The sequence below is a fragment of the Gouania willdenowi genome, chromosome 6 (assembly GCF_900634775.1).
Source record: "Gouania willdenowi chromosome 6, fGouWil2.1, whole genome shotgun sequence".
Taxonomy (NCBI): domain Eukaryota; kingdom Metazoa; phylum Chordata; class Actinopteri; order Blenniiformes; family Gobiesocidae; genus Gouania; species Gouania willdenowi.
The window spans coordinates 42,293,810-42,312,316 of NC_041049.1; the positions used below are offsets into that span (position 1 = coordinate 42,293,810).

General features: G+C 35.9%; 1 protein-coding gene across 9 annotated transcripts in view; it reads left to right on the forward strand.

Annotated features, from left to right (window-relative positions):
• Positions 1-18,507, forward strand: part of frmd4a (FERM domain containing 4A) — a 187,244-nt gene that overhangs the window by 98,637 nt on the left and 70,100 nt on the right. The window contains exon 1 of one of the 9 annotated variants that reach the window (XM_028451682.1): positions 8,736-8,849. The exons of the other annotated variants lie outside the window; for them this stretch is intronic. Coding sequence (XP_028307483.1) covers positions 8,847-8,849 — 3 coding nt within the window. The 5' untranslated portion in view covers positions 8,736-8,846. Of the gene's footprint in view, positions 1-8,735; positions 8,850-18,507 lie in introns of those variants that run through there. 9 annotated transcript variants of the gene reach the window in all.

Sequence of the window (18,507 nt, forward strand, 5' to 3'; positions counted from 1 at the left end):
GCCTTGCTAAGGTATCGATTCCCAAAGAGACGCCTCAGGACTGTGGAAGCTAAAGCTGGGGTCAGTCAGAACAATTAAAGAGACAAAGACATGTAGAAGGAGAGAGGAAAATGCAAAGAGGAGGCCCTGATTTACACCACACCCAGTTTTGATGAAATGGAACCCCCTTTTTTTTCCCCAAAGGCAGCTTAGAAGGAAGAAGATACTCAGCAGCAAAGTAGACTCCACCCCTTTTTTTCCACCCTTTGCTGTGACATTCTATCCTTTCTTCACTCACGTCCGAAAATTTCCCAAATTCCGTTTCAGGGTTTACACGTTTCTACGTCACGTTAGACGTTTGTGTTTCCTTTCCGTTTCATCATCTTTCCTTGTTTAGATCATTGATTCTCAACCTTGGCGTCAGGACCCAATTTAGGGAGGGGATGCCTTTAATAAACTAAGAATATTTTTTGAACAGTTTGAGCCTGTTATTGATTCTATTTTTTTTAACCCTTTTTCTGCAACTACACCAAACTTGACATATTTTAACCTGTTTTCATCACTTTTCCTTGCCTTATTTTTGCTCCTTTTATTTGTATTTTCGCTACATTACTCCCATTTCTGCCCCTTCTCCATCAAATTTCAATGACTTTTCTGCACAAAATCGGAGGACCTACACATCTGTAGACATGTGCGTAGCTGCTTACAAGTTCAAAGTAAATCTGTGGTGGTGATTAAATAATAAATAGATTATCACCTAGTGGATGTGATTATAGAATCTGAAGACAGGGAGATAGTGATAATGGGTTTTCTCTATATGAAGTAAGCTGGACTCTCTCTTCTGCTACAACATCCGATGGATGGATGGATGGATGGATGTGTGCCTTCCCACCCTCTGCCTCCCTCCCACAAACCTCCAAACAATTTAACCTTTATCTCTCTTCTATTAAGTGACTGAATGCATTTTTTTTTACAAAGATGAGAGAGAAATATTTGACAGCATGGCTAAAAAAGACCATCTATTGATAAAATGAAATTCTATTCTGTTCCACAATTCTGGATGTGAAGGCACACTTTGCTCGAGAGAGAAGATAACGTGCCTTTTGTCATTAAGTCCTGCTGCTACGACAGAATAGGAATGAAAAATAAATAAATAAAAAGAGAATGAGAAATGTGAAATTCATGTTTTCACAAAGTGATGTAGATGTAGAAAGGAAGTCAGATGTGTGTGTGGGAGGGCGTGCGGTAGTAAACAGAACAGAGAGAAAACAGTGTCTTGCTTTCCCACGAGTGTACTACTGTAACAATTCTCATTAATATTCATCCACAAGTGCAAAGTGGAGGAAATAATTAGTGGAAAGTGGAATATTTTATTTGCATCTACTCTTAAGAGGACACCCTTTTGTTTACGTGTAGCATAAAAGAGCAGTAAACACATAAAGTAGGTCAACTTTATATGTTTAACAGTCTTACTCAATAAATAAATACTGATTTTCAAGTTTAATTCAATAATGGGACATTGCATGTCATTTCAACTAATTTTCAGGACATCGCACGCACTTCTGTCTCAAAAAATTCTGACATTTTTACAAATTGTTCTTTGATTATTTAATAGGCACACTGGACATTTTTAGTTTGATTGGATGCATGAAGGGGATATGTGTTGATTTTCGTGCATCCTTATTTTTCTTCCATTTTCAGCTTGTAATATCTCGGGAACTACATGCCAGCCCCTCAAAATTGTAAAAAAGTTTGTCAGGGTTTTGGTTTTTTGAAAACATATTTATTATGACCAAATTTCTTATGTTCTAAAGTTTTCCTTTTTAGGGGTGTTTTTCCTTCAAAATACATGAATATATATAAGGGCCTGGCATGTCCATCAGATAGGATGCATAGCAGATATTTTTGTATATTCTAGATAATAGGTGGAGCTGTATTACTATACCAAATGTCAGTTTCCTATTTGTTGTAGTTTCTGAGATATTGGAAGCTGAGACCCCAACAAACTTGTTACCAATTATGAGGGGCTGGCATGTCCACCAGATAGGATGTATAGCAGATATTTTGGTATATTCTGAGAGAATGGGGGGCTGTATTACTATACCCAATCTCACTTTCCTAGGTGATGTAGTTCTTGAGATAATGGAAGTGAAATTGGTAGAATGCGCAAAAATCTCACAAAAATTGACACATACACCCCATACTAAATTGGCAATATCTCAAAAAGTATTAATTCAATCAAACAAAAACTGTACAGTGTTTCTATTGAATGTTTATGGAACAAGTGGTAAAAATTCCAGAATGTGTGGGCCATTTGTTGAAATGACAAAGTATGACCTTAACCTTAATCACCTTAAATTAGCCTGACCTCCATTGTATTTCAGATAATGTCTAGTTTCTATTTGTAGTGAAGGCATGTGTTGTGTGAGCTGCTGCTGACAACAACACAAAGTGTAAGTGTCTGAGTGCTACCTGGGTCAGCTGCACTCTTCACTGCTGTACTCAACTGTTAAAGGGAATTTGTGAGCTGAAGTGCTTCAGCTGAGAGTGTACGAGTGCTCCTGTGAATTTATAGCGTGGGTGACCCATTTCCCTCCACTGCTCTGCCTGTCTCTCCCTCGTTTAGTCGAGTGTAACACGCCTGAGTGGAGATGAGAAAGACTTAAAAAAGGTTTGGAGAGATAAAGACAGACAGGTGAAAGGAAGTCTGTGTAGGAGTTTCATTTAATTAAGTGAAGAGGATAAAGTTGCCCTTAAATGTTTTTGTGTTTTCCCCTCATTTGTTTCGTATTATCCAACCGTCAATTCCATGTGTCCTAAGCAGAGTATTTGTCCTTCCATCTTTGGGCAAACCCAGGCAGTCCAGACTCTTAGGTCATGTGTGTGTGCTTACATCCCAGTGGATGCTTGACCTTTCCCAGGATTCAGTGGGACATTGCAAACACATAAAATCATGGGAACCATGCAGCGTCATGTCTAACCTCGGGCCCTGCTCTTTACCACCACAAATATTTTACACGCCTCCTCAATGACAGTGGCTGAGAGTTGACAACAGCCTTTGGAATGGAAGATTCTCGTTGCAAAGATACAGCATGAAAGACATGCAGAACAGGGAACTGATGCTAGACTATGAGATATGTTGGAAAAATGTAAGAAACTGGACCAAAAATGGTAATAAATAATGAATAAAAGGAACTGCCTGAACAGTCAAACAACCTACATTCACTAATGTAGCGCCTCCTATTGTCCTCGGTTCTGTTTCAGAGTTCACCCATTTACGTTTCATCATCTTTCCCAGTTTCGACGACTTTACTGGCTATTAAACTTCACACAATCATACCAAACATGATAAATAGGGGTATAGTAGTGCTGTGCGATATAACGATGTGTCGTAGTGCGATATAAAAATGTCTATAGTACGACATAACCCTCTTTTGTTTATTTTGTTGTTTTTAATGATGCACCAAGAATTTGGCCACCGAAAGTGGCCCAAAACTGCATTTTCTGTTTTTGGTGGAAATATCTTTCTCACCCAAACGGGATGTGATAAGGCAATAAAACATCGCGGTCAGTGAAGAGGTTTCTGGATACGAGGCAAGGTGTCCGCAGAGCGCCCGTGTTTCAACACATCTGATCACTAAAGCCTCTTCTAAGCAGAGATTGAGACAGAGCAGAAACAAAGATCTTCACTGTCAAGTGAGATTTATGTTTGTGTCATGTCGACATTGTAGCTACAGTACATGTATTTTTTTTTTATTTTTATTAGTATTTCATTATGTTTTCAAAAAAGTACAACAACAAACATTCCCTTACAATACAAACACATTTCTTCCAAACTCAATGTTCTTTAAGATATTTCATTGTGTTTTATACATACTGTACATATGGGTTCTATAAATAAATGGGAGAAGATATTTCATGTAATTTTAGGGAAAAAATACTATATCAGGATATATGTCGTTATCAGGATATGAAAGTCAACTACTGTTATTAATTGTATATTTATATGATTTAGATGACTTATGGAAGTTTTGGAGGGTTACGTTGAAATCCTGCAAGATTACGTCTGTTAGCTACACGGCTACACCCTTTAATGGGAAAAATACAAATGGAAATGTGTCATATGGTCCCAAAATATGTCAGTGAGGGTTCTGAACGAGCAAAATATTATATATTGATCCGTTTCCTAACTTGCCGAACATTTGTTCACCTGTTTTCCAAGGAAAATAGTATTTCTGTCTCAAATTGGAGCTTGATTTTACATAAAGAGGAGAAAATGGTTGAGGTTGCTTTTTACATTTCAAAAGGTGCGTTTTGTGGTTTTCCTACTAATAACGGACTAAGACTTACATTAATTCTACTTTTGAGGGCCAACCTTTTACATACAATTAAACAATGAATCCGAGAAAGAATCCAAAAGCCATCATGTAATCATCTCCCTGTCAGATATGCATAGAAAGGTTATTGGATTCTCTATTGATCACTGTGCAAGAAGTTTGACAAGGGGATGGAAAATATCTTGTGCAAGCTTTGATTGTCTGCTGGAGGTAGACACAAAAAATGCTTGGGTTGTTTCCAGCTTTGTTTTACACATACCACAGTGTGTGTTGTTTTAGCTGCACGCTCTGAATCACTCTTTACACACAGATGTGATTTAGACTTGGCACCAACTCTATAAGAGGTTTGTATTGCCTCCATGTGGCCATTGTTGCACATGGACGAATGTCAGCAAACACAAGGCAGAATTCAATAGAGGATTATTAAACTAAACAATTATGGTTCCAATCATTTTAGAGACTTTGCAAAAAAAAAAAAAAAAATTATAATAATATTACTTCCAGTTGGGATTGTGATTCATTGGCTTTTTCTTCCCTTTGAATTGGCTGGGTCAGGTAGGGACGCTGCTGCCTGGGAGAATCTGGTGTGGATGGAAGTATCTTGTCTCTAAAATCACTCTGGAAAGAAAAAAAAAGAAGAATCCTGATAGAAGTATGTTTGTAGAGCCGGAGGCAGAGAGGACAAGGATGAGTCAGCAGAGACGGGGGACTGGAGGACAGGAAGGGTACGACCATGACGAGGCTTCTGACTGATGAATACTTAAGGGACCAGAGAGAAAAAACACTGTCCTCCTTCTCTGTCATAATGACCTACTTACTATCTACTAAAGATTAGCTGATGGGAGCTCTAGATGAACTTATACCTGCAAAAATATGTATCTATCCATATTTAACATGTTTAGCATTTACAGTTTTTAGTTCTAATACTTTTTTTTTTAAGAAAATGTGCCAGAATGAAATGCATTTGTATTATTTATAGACTACTGGTTTATCTAGTTTAGAAAACCAATTAATTTATCCTATTATATTAGGACTGCACATGATGATTGGAGGCAAAGCTTGTCCTTCGGTGTTTTCTGTTATATTTGTATTTTTTTAGTTTTGTGTGTTTTTAGTTGGTAAATATGTTTCTGTTGTTCTGAATTTTTTCTATTATTTCTGTTTTCTTATAATTGTATATGGTTTGTTTGAGTCGTTATTAAGTATATTTTTGTTTCATATGTTTTTCTTTTGTTGTCCTTTTGTGTATATTTCTGAAATTTTGTATATTCTTTTGCTTTTGTTTAGTTTTTTTTGCTCTTTTTGTACGTTTACTTGAAGTGTGCTGCACATACTGTGTCCACTTTGTTTTTGAAGTCGTTTGTGTGATTTTAGTGTGATTTCATGTATTTCGTCACTTTGTGTTTTTCTCTTTCTTGGGGGGATATATTTTTGTTAGTTTGTGTGTCATTTTGGACTGATTTTGTGTGTTAGTTTTGTGGGTCGCGGACCTCCTGGTGTACAGTATGTGGGGCAGCTGTTTGCATTTATTGTGATCAGACAATGCTCTGCACAGTAAAATAATCTGATTTCAGTAACACATTTCCCTCCTTTCTGCTGTGTGGGCTTTTTTGCACCGTGTGTCTGGCAGTGATTCAGCAAAGTGGCTGATTAGTATTCGCTTGGTCGTGTCTGACTCGCTACTCAGGGCTTTCATTAAGACATTAGCATTCCCTGAGTGTCTCACCTGCCCAATGTGCAGCTGGCACTGCCAGGACTTGTGACTCATTTATTAGACCACACTGTAGAATCTCAGCCTCAGAACCTATTGTGACACTCGTAGAAAAACAAAACACATCTGTTTTCCTGTCATTTTACTTTTATTCTTTTGTTTTTTATGCTTGAGAGAGAAAGAAAAGTTGTTATTGTAACTTTAGTCTTCAAATGTGGCTTCATGTAAGTTTAAAGGATGTCTCCTAGGGCGGAAAGCACAATTAGAGGAAGTCAAAGTCAAACCACACCCCTCTCAATCTCTGTATAGGTCTAACAGTGGCCGCAATCTTCAATTTAATTAAATTCAATTCAACTTTATTCATATAGCGCTAATTACATAAAAAGTCATTTCAAAGCACTATTAATTAAAATGTAAATTTGGAAAGTAAAAAACCCAACAAATCCACATGAACAAGCATTAGCGACAGTGGCAACCCTTTTAACAGGTAGAAATCTCTAGAAGAACCAGCTTCAATCTAGGGCTGGGCAATTTTGCCTAAAAAAAATGTCTGATTTTTTTAAAGAAAAATTCGAGTTTCGATTTTTTGATTTTCGATTTTTTTTTTCTTCTTCAATGCACTGGAAAATGACTGCGGACATCAGATATATTGTCAAAAGTGCAGCTTCATTGCTGTGATTGTCCTCAAGAGTTAAAATGTATAGAACAATCTCAAAATCAAAAATAAATGAGGCTCTGTCATTCAACTATTTCAACCTTTAACCCAGGTTTAAGCAAAAGTGCAACAGCAACTTCACAGTAGCTTCAATTTTCTGATTAAGAAATCAGATAAATACATATTTTATAACATGTAACATTACAATAAAAAAATAATAAACTCTTCCTTAGCATCTCAGCTTAGTGTGAATAAAAATTAAACATGTCTGTATTACACATATAGCCTACTCATAGGGTAAATAAATGTAAACAAAGAGGGGGCTGGCTCACAGCGCGCTACGGTAACCAACAAGGACGGAACGTGAAAAAGTCCGAAAAAACTGTGGTGGGGTAAAAAAAAATAAAGTTTTTATATTTATTTTTTAGAGTTTTTATCTACAAAATCGATAAACTGATTAAATCGATTATAATTTTGCCCAGCACTAGTTCAATCTAATCTAACCTGTTAAACTCTGAATAGTCATTTATAGCTAGCCCTACCTAGCATGCTAACGTAGCATTATACATGGTAAAGTGGTTCAAGGAGATTTCACTGGGGATATCCCATGGCTCAATGAATAATGCCCTTACTGACTGGTTACACACACACATTTAGTTAAAACATAATGTTATGATGACAAAAAACTACTTCCTTCCCCTGACTGGTTATATAAATTAAATCCTAGTTTTCTTCTAATTTTCTCAAACTTAACAGTGATAAAAGTGAGGTTCTCTTCATTGGTTCCAAGTGCACCCAATAATATATTATAATGTATTATATTGTAATATATATTAGCAAAATGGTGTCACCGTGTCTCCTGGATAACCAGTTTTTTTTTCCTTCTTGCTGCTGTATGAGGACTTTTTTTAAAAGTTACCCAACGCAACCATTTATTATTCCATATGATCTTTGATAGATGCAGTTAAAGTTCCTGTATCTACTGTATTTATGCTTATTTTTCACTCAGCCTACTACTAACCACTCCCGTAGATGTCTTACTTATTATTTTAATCTTTCTGCAAAGGAATTTATGCACCAACCATCCACAGATCTCCATCAGTACCACAGCTCCAGACCTCAGGTGTCTGACACATACTGTACGTCATGGTGATGTTTTTCACACTAGGATGTGGTCTGTCTGTTGTGTAAGGCAGCACACTGTAATTGAGCCGTGGTGCGACATTAACCAGCAGAATGCCACATTCGTGTGAATTGTTGTTTGCTCGCAGAGACTTGCACTCACCGTATTCTTTCTTCATTGTGTGCATTTTTATTGTCATAATGTGTGTTTTTAGGGTCATTTTGTGTGCTTTTGCTGTTGTTTGGTAAATTTTTTCTTTTTTTGTGTGTGTTTTCTGAGGGGTTTTTGAGTCAGATATTGTGTCGTTTTGTGTGTTTTGTGGAATATTTTTTTAATTTTTGTTGTTGTTTTGTCCAATTTTCTGTCATTTTTTTGTATTTTTCTTGTTGTTTTTACATTTTTCTGTCAATTTTGTAGTCATCTTCTATTTTCTGAAAGTAATTTTGTGCATTTTTGCTCTGGCATTTGCTGTTTGGTACATTATTTTTTTCATTCTGTGTGTTGTGGTTTTTTTGTGTGTTTTTTTGGAATAATTTTTGTATTTTTCTTGTCATTTTGTAAAAATTTCTCTAATGTTTTGTATTTGTCGTGTAGTTTTATGTAATTTTCTGTCATTTTTTGTATTTTTCTTGTAATTTTTGTATTTTTTTCTGTCATTTATGCAGTCATCTTGTGTGTTTTGCAATGAATTTTCGTGCATTTTTGCTCTCGTAATCTATTGTTTTGGACTAATTATTTATTTTTTTCATTTACCTTGTGGTCTGCCTGTTGCGTGGAGCAGCACACGCCGTGGTGCGACATTAACCAGCATACTGCCACATTTGTGTGAAATGTTGTTTGTTCACAGAGACTTGCACTTACTGTATTCCCCTAGTGAGGGAAACATAGCCATGTGTTCACACGTTCATACATCAGCCAGAGTATTATTGACTCAACAGCCTCCAGTCACACGTTTTCCTCTGGTGGCGTGACCCTCTAAACAGGGTCACACAACTGACACACAAAGACTGTGTTTGGCTGTGTTAGAGCTGACGGCATCTCATGGTAATTATTTGACATTTTATGTTGTTCTGTTGCATTATATTGATTTATGTTTGCATTTCTACTTTTTTCTTTCTCTCACAGCCCCTTGGTTCCTTTTTTACATCTTATCCCAAAGCAGTTTAACCTTTCTAAGAGAGTGGGAACTGTTGTCACAGAGGGGGCCACAAAAATGTGATTATTTCTGATTTGAGAGCCACATTATTCATATTTATGTCAGCTGTTATACTAATGACCCGTCTGAGCGTTCATACAGGAAAGGCACTTTCTATTTCTGTTATTGTTTTGTTTATTTAGTTCTCATTTTGTGTGCGCTTGTTGTTGTTTTGTTTCTGAATTCATTTTGTGTAGTTTTATTGTTGTTTTGAGTATTTTTCATGTTGTTTTGTATATTTTTTGCTTATTTTGTGCGTTGTTGTCCCTTTTGAGTCATTAAATCCATTTGTATATCTTTCATTGATTTTTGTATTTCTGTTGGCCTTTGTGTCTTTTACAAGTAATTTTGTAATTTTTTTTGTATTGTTGTTTTTTTGTAAATTTTTCTATAATTTTGTGTTTTTTAGTTGTCGTAATGTGTATTTTTGGAGTCATTTTGTGTAATTTTGCTTTTGTTTGGCATAATTTTTCTTTTAATTTGTGTGTTGTTGTTTTCTGGGAGGGTTTTAAAGTCCTAAAATGTTGGGCATTTTGTCATTTTGTGTCTTATTTGGAGTAATTTCTGTATTTTTCTTGTGGTTTTGGATAATTTTCTGTATATTTCATGTCGTTTTGGATAATTTTCTGTAATTTTTGTCGTCATCTTGTGTGTTTTGCATTTTTGCTCTCGTAATGTATTGTTTTGGAGTCATTGTGTCAGTTTGTATGTTCTAGGGTCATTTTGCTTTACCGTGGGGCCCAAATTAGTTTGAGGGCCACATGTGGCCCATGTCTAGACATGAAGAAGAAATACATTTCTAAATGAGTTTTTGTGTGTTTCCCAGTGAGTCTCACAGTGTAAGCCGTACAACGAGCATTCCGTTTGTTCTTCGGAATTTGAAGTAACTCGTGCATTTCCTGTTTCTCTGCAGATCTATTTAGACGTGACGAGATAAACATCCCAGATAGAGCCGCTTCACTTCCTGTTACACATTTTGCAAACATCAGCTGAAAGGAACTCACCTCTTCAGCATAATAAACACTGATCCAACTGGTTTCCTAGCAACGTAACATAACCACTCAGCATTTGGTAGTGTTTAGTAAATACATGTGTGTTTGAACAGGTGACGTTATAACATACAGATTAATTTTAGCTCTCTGTGCTACACCTTGTGCATTATTTTTGGAATTGAAACCAAGTTCACTTTGCTTTTCCTAAACTAATCTTGTTCCTGTTTCCTGTGAGAAAAGCCTGTGGTGGATCATGTTCCTTTTAGATTATTCCTTCCACTCCATTGTGAAATAAAGCAGAGACCAGACAGTCTAACCATAACATAACCCCAGACACTAAGTCCTCCCTCAGTCTAAAAGACTAAGACTTTTCTTTTATTTGTTTGTAACCTCTTTCAAAGCATGTGAGGTCCAAAACGTTATATTTTCACATCATGACTTTAGTAAAATCTCTTTACATTATCAATTTGTTCTCAAGCTTCACTAAAATATAAATAGTATAGTTTTATTGTCCTTTTGTTTATTTTTTGCTCATTTTGTGCATTGTTGTTTTAAAGTCCCCCTCTTTCTTTTTTTTGTATTTTGTATCTTTTGCATGTAATTTTTTTGTATTTTTTAGTTGTGATGTATGTTTTTTAAAGTCATTTTGAGTACTTTTGTGTACTCATGTTATCATTCATCATCAATTTGTTCTCACGCTTCACTATAATATAAATAGTATCGTTTTATTGTTTATTTTTTCGGTCATTTTGCATCTTTTTATTGTCGTTTTGTTTATGTTTTGCTCATTTTGTGCCCCTTTGGAGTCATTAAGTCTATTTTTGTATTTTTCTTGTTGTAATGTGTCTTTTGCAAGTAATTCTGTGCATTTTTGTTGACGTAAAGTATTTTTTTTTATATATATATTTTTCCGTCATTTTGTGTATTTTTGTTGGGGATAATGTTTGTTTTTTGAATCATTTTGTGTACTTTTGCTGTACTTTAGTGTGTTTCTTTATTTGTGTGTTTCTTGGAGTAAGTTTTGCATTTTTCTATTTTTTTTTGACATAAAGTAAGTGTTTTTTGTTTTTTATAGTTTTCCGTCATTTTGCGTATTTTTTTTGTAGTACTGTGTGTTTTTTTTAATCATTTTGTGTACTTTTGCCATTGATAGGTAGATTCTTTCTTTCATTTTGTGTGTTGTTTTTTGGGGTTTTGGAGTCCTTCAGTGTGTTTATTTGTGTGTTTCTTGGAGTAAGTTTTGCATTTTTCTTGTAGTTTTGTGTAATTTTTTGTATTTTTCTGTTATTTTTGTGTTTTTGTAGTCGTCTTGTGTCTTTTGCAAATAATCTTGTGTACTTTGTTGACATTTTTTAGAGTAATTTTTGTATATTTTTGTTGTTGTTTTGTATGTTTTTCTGTCGTTTTTGTGTATTTTTGTTGTCGTGATGTGTGTTTTTTAAAGTCATTTTGAGTACTTTTGTGTATTCATGTTATCATTCATCATCAATTTGTTCTCACGCTTCACTAAAATACATGTCAGTGAATGTTTTCCCGTTCCAGCAGAGTCCGTTTCCAGAGTGGAAAATCTTTGGGCTAGCCTGCACTTTATTTAGCTTGATCTGCAGCCAAACTTTTATTGGACAAATGATGAAGTTGAACTTTTGACTGATTTCTGCTGAGTATTTTTGCCACTGGTGTCTGGAAGAAATTCTTTTTACTCTCACTTTTTTTGCCAAAATCTAGATTTGTACATGAAAATATCTTTTCCCAGAACCGGCAGGCAGGCAGAACAAATGTTTCTCTCGGGAAAGGTTTGAACATTGTCCAAATTTTTATTCTTCAGCACTTTGTTTGTTGCTTTTTGTAATTTTCTAATTTGTCGCCAACTAACTGGAGGCGTGTTTGTGGTTGATAGCCCTGCTTAAGCACACAAACACTAGCACGGCTCTGTAGATTGCACCGTTGGTTGAAGCCATTTACAGTGTTTCCCTGGGGACGAACCTTACATTTGCATAGTTCGTCTGGAATGCATTAGCACTGCTCCGTTCCCAGGTTTGTCAAATAGCTATTTGCTGTCTGTGTGCTTGTGCGTGTTTCCCACATCTCTATAATGATTTTTTTGTGTTTTTTTTTTCTTTTTAAAACATCAATGTTTAAAGCTGTTGGCGACGATCATTTTTTCAATCAATAAAGACAAAGTGTAGATCATTAGCTCTGGGAAATAAATATGTCAAAGGTTGAACATGCCTGTCACATTATTATATAGCTAATGTTATTGATATTAGCTATATTTCCATTACACTTGGAAATGCACAAAATCTAAATAGTCCAATGCAAACTGGTAATGAAAAAAACAGAATTTTGAAAAAACAAAAAAAACAAACAAAAGTCATGTAATTTAAAAAGTAGGAACAATTTGTATAAAATGGAAAATTATGGGCATGACAAATCATGAATGTGGTTAAATTAGCAAAAAATAAGCATAAAATGGTGAAAAGAGGTTAAAACTAAAAGTGACAATAGCTGTTTTTCCATTACCCTTATAAATGCGCAAAATCTAAATAATGCAATATAACCTGGTAACGGAAACACTTGGATTTTGAAAACAAATATTGCTGACAGGTTTTTATGCTTTCATGGGGTGGAATTTCAAATGTTTTAATCTTGAAATGTGTTACAAAAGTGCACGTCACAGAACGTGATGCACCTGGTCACATGACCACTTCTCCCCGGGTAAACATAGCGCGGTAGACAGAAGAGGAGAGTGGGACATTTCTTAGCATTGTACTAAAATTATTAGTGCCACATTAGACATGAAACAACAAAGGAATGCAGAGTGTTATAAGGAGGTTCTGAGCTTCCGTCTTTTTGCAGCGAAGTCTCGCGGGATGAGATTTCACGGAAGTTATGAGGCTCCTGCCTAAAACAACCTTTAATGGAAACACGTTCAAAGCGCAGCTATACATTGTCGACATTTAGAAATATCGCTTTTATTTAGCGAAAATCTCTGATGAAAACCCAGCTAATAATGGGTCAACATGTGTGACATTAGGTGGGAAAAGTGGTGGAAACGGTTTATAAGTGCGGAAAATGACTTGAAAGTGCAAATAATTTACAGGAAAGACATTGAAATTAGATGTAGAAGTGTCAGAAATGGGAGTAATGTAACAAAAATGCATGTTGGTGTAGTTGCAGAAAAAGGGTAAAAATAATGAAAAATGTGCTGAAATTTTTCAGAAAATATTCTTAGTTTCTTAAAGGCATCAGGCGACCCCTCCCCAGTGTGTCATGACTTCAAATGGGGTCCAGACCCCAAGGTTGAGAACCCCTGGTCTACGGGACTCCACATCCCACAATGCAATGCACAAACTGTTTATGGTGGAGATGAAAACAAACCTTTCAAGCGAGAATTTCAACCTTTTACATGTTTTTTTTAAGATTTATTGATCCATGTCTTTATCGAATAAAATAATATTGTCTCCAGCAGCTTTAAATCTTCTCCCTGACGTGTCATTACATCATCTTTGCCACTGGCCACACTTTAAAGCTTCTTAGCCACACTCGAGTGTCGAGTATAATTTCTACGGTAATGCGTGAATATGTCACACTGCTTGATCGTCTGGCTGCTAACTTCATTAATTACAATGATTTTCATGCCAACTGTCTCGCTAACCTCACGCATTGAATGTCATTATGTGATTGCAGAGGATTAATCGGATTCTAAGACTTAAAGCTCAGTATTTAAAAGAAAAACCTGTATGAGAAAGTCCTTTTTTGTTATGCTATGATGGACTAAAGGAGATCATTGATTTTTTTTTTTTTTTTTTTCCATGCTCCCAAATACAAAATATCACACGGCGTGTTAAGTTGGAGATCCTTCCGATGTTGAACACAGTGTGACAAATCTGATCTGTGTTGATCTGCTTATTTGATAAATCTGGTGTGTGTCCTTTAAATCCTCTCAGCGTGTCTAAAATGGACCCAGGGCCCAAAGCAGACATGATACGATACAAGGTTTTTGGGAGAAAGTATTTTTCTCCTGAATGATGTGAAACATTTAAGCGTGCGTCATTAGTGTTGTGGGATAGAGCTTATAATGTTTTAAGTTGGGAGGTTAGGGCCTGAGCACAGGATAGTAATCCCACAGGATTAACACCAGATTCTGGTAAATATTGGTGGAAATCCCTTCGAGGGACACTCAGATCCTCTGTTTGTGTGGATATTATTATAGCCTCAAACAGTGAGCGTGCATGTGTTTACTGAGCAGAGCTGTTAGGTTCTGTTTGAACACTAAAAGTATGTTATGTTATATTTGTTGAAATCTGAAATCCAATTTGGTTTAGGAAAAGGTTCTCAGGGTTCTGGAGTGAAAACTAAGCTAAAAAAAAAGCAAGTTTCTGATGCAAATAATGAGTCAAATTTAGCTTTTTTTTCATTTATGGGACCAAAGCCATTGTCTTATCCTCACATTCTGGTTCTTCTTGAGGCAGAGAGGCCAAATGAGTCATTGGATACCTTAACAGTGCTGGGATTCCCTTTGGAATTAGAGAGGAATTTCACCTGCTTTTACTGAACACACAAGCCTCCCACTAGGCTCCCCCTGCAGATGAGCCGGCTCGTTTTTCATTGCGCTGCATGGCTCAGAGAGCTCCAGTGTGCTGCTGTAATGGTGAACAGTCATAGACCTAAAGCCAGGGATTTCATAAATCAGACTTGGCTTTATGACACAGATTGTAGGGACCAAGACCAATTTCTTACTTCATCTTCCGAACTGGGGAGGTCTGGAGATGCTCCAGAATCACTTTCTATCCTTTGAGTGCTGGTTTTGGTCTTTACTTGCCTTATGCTTAAATTTAGGTTAAGATTAATTAAGTACGTTCATGCACAATCTTTCAGGACTCCGATTTTCATCTTCTTTCCTGGTTTAGATGACTTTACTTCTATTAAACTTAAAGAAATTATACCAAACATGACCAATAGATTTAATTGATTCAACTACTGTTATTAAAATTGTAATATAATGTATTTATATTAGTGCTGGGACTTTATCGCCTTATTTGCGATTCATTAGTTAAAGAAAAAAATGCACTAAAAAAAGAATGCAGTTAACCGCTTTTTTCCCCCACTCCAAACAGCACAGAACCTTTCTCATTTCACGTGTTCCCGGTATACCCATAATACTGATGCACAGACCACAACACAAGAAACAGGAGAACCTGAGGAGAAGTTGTCGCTGTGCTTCGTCAGCGTTAATTTTAGTTTAAATATAAACACCAGATGACAAAAGCTCAGTTGTGTACAAATTGTACAAGAAAGAGGTTGTTGATCACTGGATCGCTTTTAGGCTCAGCTAGCACCTCAATGCTAAACATGTAACAGCTAGCACCTCAATGCTAAACATGTAGCAGCTAGCACCTCAATGCTAAATATGTAACAGCTAGCACCTCAATGCTAAATATGTAACAGCTAGCACCTCAATGCTAAACATGTAGCAGCTAGCACCTCAATGCTAAACATGTAGCAGCTAGCACCTCAATGCTAAACATGTAGCAGATAGCACCTCAATGCTAAACATGTAACAGCTAGCAAATCAATGCTAAACATGTAGCAGCTAGCTCCTCAATGCTAAACATGTAGCAGCTAGCACCTCAATGCTAAACATGTAGCAGCTAGCATGGACAGTTGCTCTGTTTATTTCATGCCACAGATATTCTAACTCTTTTTGCACTGGAATGTTTTGTACTAAGTGCTGTTTTTTTTCAATACACAAAAACACATTTGTTTTAGAAAGTTAGTTAAATTTAAGTTGTGCTTTGTAAACACAGTCATAATACCCTTTATTCATATTACACATTACGTTAGCACTCAGTGATGGAAATAATAAACACTATTTTGTTGTTTACGATAATTTATTGTTTTCATTGACTCACTCATAAATTGATATAAATTTAAATTGGAAAAAACTTTGCTTCTCGTGTCAAATATTGTTTGGCGATCAAATTACATGAATGAATTACAAAGTTTTTTTAATCGAGTCCCCCCACTAGTGTATATGCTTCAGATGGTTTCTGAAAACCTGGAGGGTTACGTTGGATGACTACATTGCGAGAATATTGATGTCCATTTGCCAGACACCCAGCCACCCGTTTTACAGCAAAAATAGAATGGACATGTGTGATGTGGTCCAAAAACATGTACGTGGGAGTTTAGTATGTGTTATTGAGCTAGTTCCATTTGATTTTTAATGAAATATTGCCAAGCAGCAGTTGGGATTACATAGGGTGGGATTATGAGAAAAATACATTTGTCCATTTGCTACTCTTGTTAAAAGTCCAGCCACCTGTTTTCTGAGGAAAAAATGCGTGTGAATGTGTGATATTGGCTTAAAACATGTCATATTGGTGCCTGAAATACACACAATAGCACAAAAATATACTAAATGAACACAAAACCAAACAAAAAAGAACAAAATGATTGAAAAATATTCAAAGATACAACAAAAATACACCGAAGGACTCCAAAAACACAATAATTGACAACAAAAAGTCAGAAAAACCTTTGTTCTTTATCCTAAATGCTAACATAAATGCTGATAATATGGCCCTCGGGACAGATAATATCTTTTTTGTGGCTCTGATAATATTTTTCCAACTCTGCTCTCGATGTTATGTCGGCTTCACTTGTGAATCAATGTGTGTGTTTCTCCTCTGTACACCTGCAACTGTACTCTACCGAACATGCAAATGAATGGCTTTGTGTATTTATTGTCAGTACAGCCTAAGGGGCCCCCAGTTGTTAAACTGGGTACAGTGGATAGTGTTTATCCTTAAGGCTGCCTCTGAGTTGTATCTTTTGTGATATGCTGAAAACAGGACTTTACATGTGTAAAGATCTCTGCATAGTGTAGTTTTGCTCTTGTATTGTATGTCTAAAGTCATTTTTTGATGTTGTTTTGTGTGTTACTGTTCTACTTTTGGAGCAATTTTGTGTGACTTTGTAGTTATTTAGTGTATTTATTTGTTTTATTACATTTCCAGAATCATTTTGTGTGATTTGTTGTCATTTTGTGTGATTTTGTAGCTATTGTGTGAGTTATTAGAATCATTTGGTGCATTTTAATGTCATTATGTGTGTTTTTGTAGTCATTTGGTGTCTTTTTGTTGTTGTATCATATATCTGGAATCATTTTGTGTATTTTTCTGTGATTTAGTGTGTTTTTGTGGTACTTTTGTTTGATTTTGGAGCCATTGTGTGAATCATTTGGTACATTTTAATGTCATTTGGGTGTTGCATAGTTTGGGTTCATTACATAATTGTTGCAAATAAAATACACTTTGTTTGGTGTTAGTATCTATAACTTTGTTTCACTTTTGTTTCCGAAAAGTTATGCGTGTTTCTCTAGCCGATCACAATCGGTTCCACTTCCCAATCAATGGGAGCATCCATGGTTGTCATGACAACCTTGGATTGTCTCTCGGTTGTACTGACATGCTTGTGTGTGTACGTGTTTGTGTGTGTGTGTGTGTGTGTGTGTGTGTGTGTGTGTGTGTATATAGCGAAAAGCAATAACTTGTTTGAAAACCTTGAAGGTCAGATGTAGACAGAGACAAACTTTGTTCTTTTTTTAATTACCCTGGAGGCTTTTTGTTGAGTGCTGATCCACACACACACACACACACACACACACACACACACACACACACACACACACACACACACACACACAGAACTTTCCTCTTCCCTGCTGTTAATATCTCAGGCCACATGTTTAATAAGAATACATTATGACTGTGACAAACACACACTTGGGTTCAAACTTAAGGAACACAGACAGCTCTTCTTAATATTCAGCACATGTTAAAACATTGAAGGTTTTTGGTATTCTATACAGTCACTCACTGGACAGGGTTGGAGGTCAATGTCCTTGACTTTAGAAAGTGTGCGTGCGTGCGTACGTGCGTGCGTGTGTGCGTGCTAATAAGGTGATCAGTCAAATAACCACAGATGGACTTATCAATAAGTCAATCTGTACATATTAAAATAACGGTGTTCCAATCCTACATCAGATATCTGATATCAGCCAAAAAACGAGTATCGTATAATATCGGCCTGCGTTTAAATTTTCCGATATAAGCACTTTGATAATGAATTTTTATTGGATTTATTGAGGTAATTTTTCTGGTCAGTTTTTCCTCAAAGCTGCTGTTGTTGACTATTGTTCTCTGTTTGATTTAAAGTATCAATACCATATGCACAGTCATACATAAACAGTATTTACAGTATATACTACCAAGTCAAATTCCTTGTACTGTACTAAAAAATTGTACTTGGCCATTAAAACATTTCTGATTCAGATTAGATACGATTCGATTCACGTTACTGGGTTCACGATACAATTCTCTCATGATTTATTTTACAAAATGGGACTGTAAACAAATGATGACTGAAAAATATTCCTTTATTTTTTTTGGGAAAAAATACTGTACTATTTTCCTTTCATTTTTCATTGGCAAAAGAATCCCTTGATGAACTA